This window comes from Gavia stellata, chromosome 3 (genome assembly GCF_030936135.1).
Source record: "Gavia stellata isolate bGavSte3 chromosome 3, bGavSte3.hap2, whole genome shotgun sequence".
Classification (NCBI taxonomy): Eukaryota; Metazoa; Chordata; class Aves; order Gaviiformes; family Gaviidae; genus Gavia; species Gavia stellata.
In genome coordinates this window covers 12,864,519-12,873,072 of record NC_082596.1, presented here as the reverse complement: position 1 = coordinate 12,873,072, position 8,554 = coordinate 12,864,519, and the positions used below count along the sequence as shown (strand labels likewise).

Below are 8,554 nucleotides of genomic sequence, written 5' to 3'. Positions count from 1 at the left end.
GGATTTCAAAGGAAAATGCCTTTTTTCCATGTGATCCTGACCTACGGTTACGCATCGAGGAAGACAGGGCTTTTGCATCGCGCACGAAGGAACAGGAAATTCTGCATAACCCTCCCCTAAGAGCTCATTACTTCTTCAAGGTGAACGACTCCCCTGACAGCCGGGAAGCGATGGCCTTAGCGCTCCCGCCACCCGCACGCCGCGAGGCGGTGAGAACGCGGGCGCGGGAAAGTGCTGTCCGCGCGCTCGGGGCAGGGGCGCGAGCGGCGCGTTCCCTCGGGGGAGGCGGAGGCCGACGGCGGGGGAAGTCTCGTCCTCCCGACGGCGCCGAGCCAGGCCGGACCCGCGGCGGCCTGCGGGCGGTGGGGACTGCGAAGCAAGCACGCTTCTGTAATTATGTGAAGAGGACTCTTTGCGGTGAAGCAGTGGTTTTAGGAGTACGACGAATGAATCCACGTTTGTCGTTTATGTAATAGCAGAGGGCGCTTCTTCTTTTGCTTTGCTACTGCAGACCGGCCAGAGGGGCAGGTGAAGCCTCCCGGGAGCAGGGCACGGCAGGGCGAGCCCCCGTCCCGGCTCAGGAATGCCGCCCAGGCCGAGTTCCGCTCCCACACGCCGCGCACCGCCCCGGGGAAACCCGCCCCGCCGCCGCGCTCGCCTCAGCCCCGAGCGAGGCGGGATGTCCCTCACACAGCCCCCGCCTCCGAAGCCCGGCCCGCCCCCGGCCTGTGGGGCGCAGGGGAACCGGGCGCCGGCTGGGGGCCAGGCTCCCCGCCGCGCCCCCTCGGGGGCAGCGCCTCCGCGCCTGAGGGAGGGCGCGAGGCGCCCACCGAGGCCGGGCCCGCAGCGAGGCCCTCGCGGCCGCCGCCGCCAGCGCGCGCGGCCAGCGCGAACCGCGCTCCGCCCCGGGCAGTTGGGCGGGAGGTGGGAGGTGGGAGGGAGGGCGGTGGCGCGCGCCGCCCGCCCCCTCCTGCATGTGAGCCGGGGGCGGGGCCGCGCACTGCGACGCCCGCGCGGCCCCGCCCCCCCCGGCCCGGCTGGGGCCGGCGCTGCCGAGGGAGCGCAGAGGAACATGGAGGCGGCGGCGGCGCGGCGGGGGGCCCGGCCGTGCCGGGCGGCGGGCGCGGGGCGGTAGCGAGTACGCCGGCCGCCCGCCCCCCACCCTCCTCACCCGCCTCCTCCGCTTTTTAAGAGGCGGGAGAGGTGGGCTGCCTGCCCCCTCGCAGGGGATGGCGGCCCCGGGCCCTCCGCAGCTCCCGTGGCTGCGGCTGGGCCCGCGGCTGCGGGCCGGGCTGGAGGTCGCGCTGCGGGTGCCCAGCCTGTTCCTCATCGACGCCATCTTCAACTCGTCCCCGCTGCCGGGGGGCTCCCTGTGCGCCGCGCTCCTGGGCGTGCTGCTGCGGCTGCTGGGTGAGAGACCTTCCCCTCCCGCCCCGGGACGGGCCGACTCCCGCCCCGCCGCCCTTCCCCGCCCGCCCGCCGCGCAGCTCCGGCCTTCGCCGCCGGCCGAGCGCTGGGGGGTCGGCACCCCCGCCGGGCCGGGGCCCGGGCCCGTCCTCGCTGCTGCGTGCCCCCGCAGGCCTTGTTTACCGCCGCAGGCAGGGCACGGTCGCTGCTTCTCTTCCCGTCCCCTCAGCCCGCCACCTTGTTGCCGGCTGCTGTCGCGGCCTGTCTCTTCCCCCCCGCCCCTTCCCCTGACCCCTTCCTGCCATCTCCTTCCCGCCGCCCTGGGCTCCCCCCCTCCCCGAGTCCCTGCTCGGGTAGATCACCTCCCTCCCCTCCTCCTGCGAGCCGCAGCGCCGGCGTCCGTCCGTCCGTCCCCCCGCTCCCGTCGCCGTCCCCGAGCCGGAGCGGACGGGCCGGCTCCCTCCGCCTCCTAGCCGGGGTGGCATCCTCCCGCTTCCCCGTGGCGGTGTGACCCTCGGGAGGCGCAGGGAGCCGGCGGAGCCGAGCCTCGGGCCCGCGCCGGGCGTGGCGGTGGCCGCGGCGTGGACGGGCGGGCGCTGCTCGCCATGTGCGCAGGGACGCGGAGCTGCGAGCCCCCTCCTCGGCGGAAAACATGTGACTTCGTGGCTATAGATCTACGAGGTTTTTAAAAGCGCTTTGGATGGTGTGATGTCTTCCTGAAATACGCTGTTAAATCCTTATTTTAGGAACAGCAGTTCAGAAATACCGGCAATTTAGTTCCTACATCAAAGAGAAGTCTCTTGAAACTTGCCGCTGGTTATTTTTAAGCTTTTTTTCTTCCCTGGGATGAAGGTTGAAAATCACTGGTATAACTAGGTGATACTATTTTCAGTATTACTTCTAATCTTGGGTTCTTACATAGCCTCAGCTAGGTTGGAGCCCTGTTCTGCTAACTGCTGTACAGGGGATGCTGCATCGCGTATTGCATCGTGGAGCTGGGAACCCTGAGGCAGGAAGGAAAGGAGAATCCAGAATACAGCAAGAGCTTTTTGCAGGCCTGTGACATGTTAATTTTGTGTTTTGTTTGGTGTTTATAGTAGGAAAAAAAAGAAAGGAAATAGTTGGCATAGCTGTTGGGGTGGGAAGCTGAGAAGAGCGGTTGAAAGGAAAGGTACACAGTGAGACGTGTAGTAGTGAGGGCACAGCAAAAGTTGAGGAGCCGGGGGCAGTGGGACTAAAGGATAACCTGTAGCAAGACAGCGAAGAGGGAAAGTAGCAAAGCAGGTACTTTGTTTGGGCCACTTCTCTTTTGGTAAAGGGTGCCTGGGGAAGGAGGTGCTCCTGTGAGAAGCGAGGCGAAGGAGGTCCTGACTTGCTTCCTTTGCCTGGCCTTGAGCTGGTACTGACATGGGGAGGAGGGGTTCTTCCTCCTTGCTTCCCATTTTCTTGATGCTTTGTTCCACGCTTCTGGAATTGCTAAGGGCGCTTCCCACTGATAATTCCTTTTTTAAAAAAAAAAATGACATTGCAGTGCCTCACCAACATAATTTTAGGAGTCCTTCGTCATATGATCCAGACGCTGGAGGACGCGCCTTGAAATTAATCCCACGTAACTGAGAATAGTGGACGTGTTATTTGATGATCTCTCTTAAGTACGTGATACTGGGAATAACGGATTAAGGCGCTTTTCAGGATTGCATTTATATGATCACTTTTCTGGAAGGATTTAGGGGAAGAAGTGGGTAATCCCTGCCTCCTACAAAGGAGCTTTGGGAAGAGTTTGTGCCAAGAGACTTATCTCATACTTTGAGACAAGTGGCCTGTGGTTCTTGGCTTTCCAAAATTAAAGAAAAATTAAGTGTAACCACTTAAAGATGATGTTAACAACCTTCCACGTAGTTCAGACAACAGAGTGCTTTTGTATCTATTTTCTTCCTCATCTGAATTTAAGGATTACAGGGTTGGGTTTTTGCTGCTGTTAGGATAAACTGAAATATTTATTTTGGATCATTCTGTATTTAAATAGTGGGGAAGTTGCCCTTTTAATTAGCATTTGCAGGCTTTGAAAAACTGATCCAAATTTTTCCTGTAGCACAATACTATTTAGCATAGGATAAATGCACAACGTGTCCTCTTAGATACAAAGACTGGAGCTCTGGAGAGATTTGATAGCTTTCAGGGGTGATGTTGAACAATTCTGAAGCATTCTGCGAGTGCAGCTCTTCAAGAATGCTAATAGACATCTGTATGATTTTTCAGAAGTTTTACTGCAGGATTCCTCGGTCTGATTCTTCTGTCACTTACTTTCTATACAAGTTCATAGAGTTATACGCAGCACAGAGCCAAGTTCTACAACTGGAGAGCAATTTTTCTTTAACCTTTCTGATTAACCTTGCTTTGTCTACAACACAATGTTTACCTTTCACACCTTTGCATCCTTTGCATGCTTTTTTTTAAGTGTCTCGGTTCCAGCAGAACCACCCCCCCCCCCAGGAGTGTGAAACACTTAGTTCAGACAGCAGTCCCTCCTTAGCGAGGACATGGATTTTTGAGAGGGTTACTATAAATACTGAAGTTTGTAGAAAGATGTGGAAGCCAAGTAGAATGGCTGGGGCTAGGGAAAAAAACAATCTGTCAGTTCCACATGATAAAAATACTCATGTGTAAAGGTAATTGAACTCTGCAACTGACTGAAAGTCGAATCCCAGGTAGTGTGCTACTATAAAGATACTGACAAACTGCAGGAGTTGAAGGAAAAAATGAGAGGGAGGGATTCATTGCAACACAATAAATTATTTTAGAAGTAAATGCGTGTGGTTTGATGAAATGCTGGGTTTGGAGGCTGTACTGGAGACAGTTGGTGATGGGGTGGCATAAATAGGAACAGTAAAGATGAGCAGCAGTCTATACAGAAACGTGAGACAAACCTTATCAAAGGAGGAATTGCAGCATTTCCTATCAATCAGAGGGAAAACGGGAAAAGATTTACTGTTTGGTGAACACTCTGCAGGGCAGGGGGAAGTCTCCTCATGGCAAGATGGACTGAATGACATAAATGGAGATGGGGGGAGAGGAGTGCTCAGGTCCCCTTCTGAGATTTGAGTTACCCCCTGTGGTCTTCTGAGGTTCCTTTGAGGGGGTCTTGCCTTTTCCACGTGAGTGTTTGACAGAGAAATGCTTTACCTTTTGTTAGTCCTTCTTCAGAGGAACCAGTAGATCAAGCTTTTCTATTGACCCCTTATAGTACTGTTTTTAGGGATGTGTCTTGCATGTGAAACATCAGTGTTTTAAGATGACCGATAGTATCTACATACAGGTCTGTTACTATAACTGCAAGGAAGAAAAATAGGTTTTGTTTGCAGGCGTGTTTCAGAGCAGCCTGCTTAGTGCAAAATGCATCTCATTTGGCTCAAATGATCAGAAGTATGTAAATAATGAGCTTGTTACAGGCATTTGAAGCTTTTCTCTGACTTCTGAGAAAAGAAAGGATACAAACTTGTCAGCAGTGTGAGCTTTCCCATAGGTGTTTATGGTGGTATGCATGAAAAGGCAATGAAATTGTCAAGCTTTTTTTTTTTTAAAAGTGCTGTATGTAATGAATATTCAGCTTTTCGTGGAAGAACTGAGCTATGATACAAGGCACTTTCTGAAAAGTGATTGAGGCGCTTCCTCAGTCAACTTCACAAGGTTACTAGGTTAATGATTAGTTAAGGAGAATGTTTTATATCAGCCAATGCTGCTGGCAAGGAACATTGTTAAGGTGCATTAATAACTTCTTGTAGTCTGCCTTTTGCTGTTGATTCCTGTTAACCCTCTCTCTTCTCATTCAGTCCTCCAGGGTGGGGTTTTTTGGGGTTTGCTGGTTTTTGTGGGGTGTTGTTTGATACAAGCAACTGGTGGAATCCAGTGCTGGTTCTTAGCACTAGTTTTTTACTCCCATGATGAAGATACAGTGGCTTAAAATACGTTTTTTTTTTTTTTAAACACTTTATTATGGAGGATTTGGAACAATCTAAAATAACAATCATCAGAAAAGACCGACGCTATCCTCCAGTTGAAAGAGGATTATTTGTGATTTCATTAGTTTTAGTACAGAGATTGAAAGCAACTTACAATCAAATAAAAGTTGTAGAGATCGAAATCTCTTCAAAGTGCTTTGGATAAGAAAGCAGTTGCATAGACTAGAAGCTGATTGAGAAGCCCAAAACAAAGGCAGTGTGTTTCCTGAAGAAAAACATGTTTAAGGAATTGAATCTAGTGGTAAGTGCCATTTAACATCTGTTAGGGCAGAGCCCTTACCTGTCTACTACATAGTGATGAAATTTGTAAGCTACACTACAGAAGGAGTTTACTGCAAGGACATAAATGTAATACCAAGGTATTATAGATGCTATGATAGGATTTCTCATAGGAAGGTGCAGACCTTCCAGTCATGGTCAAGACGTGTTTATGGTCAGTATGAGGGAAAAGTTAGCAAACAGGAATTTCAAGATCTAAATCTGACTTCTAACAAGTAAGACGCAAGTTTGCATTGGCAAAGAGGTGATTGGTGCAGTTTTGGATTCTGTGTACAGCAGCTTTATTTTGCAGAAGGTCGTCTTCATGAGACTTTCGTTTCAGGATGCCTTATCAGAAATGAAAGCAAATGGAAAGGAATTGGAAGAAGAGCGCCCTCCCCCAGTAAACTACAGCAATTTCTTAGCATTTTCCCATTAAAGGGTTTAGCTAAACTGTTTTGGTGACTGTTACAGTTAGTACTTCAGCTTGGACACCTGTAGTTGAGTGCTTTGCTCAAGTGAATTAGGGGACTGACTTAGTAAATTTTACTCATTTATTCCTTATTAACTTTGCCTATAAAGGTAATGCTATATCTGGTAATTCTTCTCTGCTTTTAGAACTTGTCTACCCTGAGATTTCAAGAGTAAGGCTGAAAGGCTGGGAGTTGTCACTGCTCTAGTCTGAAACTGCAGATGAACTTAACAGTAATTGTGACTTTATGCTTGCATTGGCTTTGCATTGCAGCTGCAGTACACAGATGTATTAAATGCAGAGATTTAAGTCATCCTCTTGTCTAGTCTCTGAAAAGGTCACCAAAGGGTAACGTAAAGTTATGAGTGACTAATTGGGAAGTGATACATTAAAGAAATGTAACTCCAAGGCTAATAGGTTAAAATCTGTTGTTGAATTTCTGCTGAGAACTAAATGATTTCAATCTGGTTTTAGGTGTCTTTGTATCCAGTGTTGTTCTGGTCTTACAACAGCGAGCACTTTTCAAGTTTTATATGATTGCCTCGGCATTTCTGCTGGCTGCGACTTCAGTGTTGGTGAATTACTATGCTTCTTTGCACATAAACTTCTACAGTGCCTACTACACAGCTGCGTTCGGAATTCAGATCTTCCCTCATAAAGGACCGTCGCTGTGGATGGCACTGTCCATCCTTCAGCTTACCTTTGGAATTGGATATGTTACCTTGCTAAACGTGCAGTCCGTATACTCTCAACTCATCATCCTGGATATACTGATTCCTGTAATTGGCTTGGTTGTTGAATTACCTTTAAATGTCCGGCAGATACTAGTTTTTATTTCAGGCCTAGTTCTGACACTAAATACCACAGTCATTTTAGTTACGAAAATTAAATGGTTCTATTATTCGGTGCGATATGTTTACCTGCTGGTGAGGCACATGTATCGCATTTATGGATTACAGCTGTTGATGGAAGATACCTGGAAAAGGATTCGGTTTCCAGCTGTACTGCGTGTCTTCTGGCTAACAAGACTTACAGCACAAGCTGTGGTATTAACATATGTTGTAAAGATGGCTGAAACTAACACAGAAGAAAAAGTCTTCTTGATATCATGGGATAACTGTTGGGAACTGATTTGCAGCCTGATCATAAGTGGGTGCGACTCGACTCTAACTGTGTTAGGCATGAGCGCTGTCATTTCCTCAATAGCGCATTATTTGGGACTTGGTATCTTGGCCTTCATCGGATCAACTGATGAGGATGACAAAAGGCTTGGTTTTGTAGCACCCGTCTTGTTTTTCATTTTGGCTCTGCAGACTGGTTTAAGTGGACTGAAACCAGAAGAACGATTAGTTCGCCTGAGTCGAAACATGTGCCTTTTGTTGACAGCAGTCCTGCATTTTATCCATGGAATGACAGACCCCGTGCTGATGTCTCTCAGTGCCTCCCATGTGTCATCATTTCGCAGACACTTCCCTGTACTGTTTGTTTCCGCTTGCCTTTTCATCCTTCCGGTTCTGCTCAGTTACATCCTCTGGCACCACTATGCACTAAATACGTGGCTTTTTGCAGTGACGGCGTTCTGTGTAGAGCTTTGCCTAAAAGTAATAGTTTCTATCACTGTTTATATATTGTTTATGATTGATGGCTATTATAATGTGCTATGGGAAAAACTTGATGACTATGTCTATTATGTTCGTTCAACTGGCAATATTATTGAGTTTATATTTGGAGTGATCATGTTTGGAAATGGAGCTTACACAATGGTTTTTGAATCGGGGAGCAAGATTCGTGCTTGCATGATGTGTCTACATGCATACTTCAACATCTACTTGCAAGCGAAGAATGGCTGGAAGACTTTTATAAATCGACGGACTGCTGTTAAGAAAATAAACTCCCTTCCAGAGGTAAAAGGAAGTCGGTTACATGAAATAGATGATGTCTGTGCAATCTGCTATCATGAGTTCACCACCTCTGCTCGCATTACTCCATGCAACCATTACTTTCATGCACTTTGTCTTCGGAAGTGGCTATACATTCAGGACACTTGCCCGATGTGCCATCAGAAAGTGTATATTGAGGACAAGGAAAATGCCAGTATCTCTAACAACAATGGGTTTGTGGCACCAAATGAAAATCCTGTACAAGTTGCAGAAGCAGCTGCTGATGCTGAAAATGAATTAAATGAAGATAATGACAGTTCTGATAGTGATGAGGAAGAGGATGAGTGTGTGGCACAGCACTTGAATGAGACTCTTAATGTTGACTCTAACTCCCTTGGTGATTAAGATGTCCTTTACTAAGCCATGAGGTATTTGTTTAAGATCAACTTCAACAGAATAAAAGTATCACTTTGTAGTTATTGTACTTAAGCACAACAGCAGTATCTCAATGTTGAGTC

The 8,554-nt window shown here is 49.0% G+C and overlaps 1 protein-coding gene across 1 annotated transcript; it reads left to right on the top strand.

The window, feature by feature from the left end:
* Nucleotides 1–1,229: 1,229 nt before the first annotated feature.
* RNF139 (ring finger protein 139) lies at nucleotides 1,230–8,531 on the top strand. Its single transcript, XM_059836019.1, has 2 exons — nucleotides 1,230–1,410; nucleotides 6,631–8,531. The coding sequence occupies exons 1-2, from the start codon at nucleotides 1,230–1,232 to the stop codon at nucleotides 8,439–8,441; spliced, it is 1,992 nt and encodes a 663-aa protein (XP_059692002.1). The 3' UTR covers nucleotides 8,442–8,531.
* The last annotated feature ends 23 nt before the right edge of the window (nucleotides 8,532–8,554 follow it).

Bases quoted from the DNA above. Each gene is read 5' to 3' on its own strand.
- RNF139 (XM_059836019.1), top strand. From the start codon at position 1,230: ATGGCGGCCCCGGGCCCTCCGCAGCTCCCGTGGCTGCGGCTGGGCCCG. The intron at 1,411-6,630 runs GTGAGAGACCTT...ATCTGGTTTTAG, and splicing joins CGTGCTGCTGCGGCTGCTGG to GTGTCTTTGTATCCAGTGTT.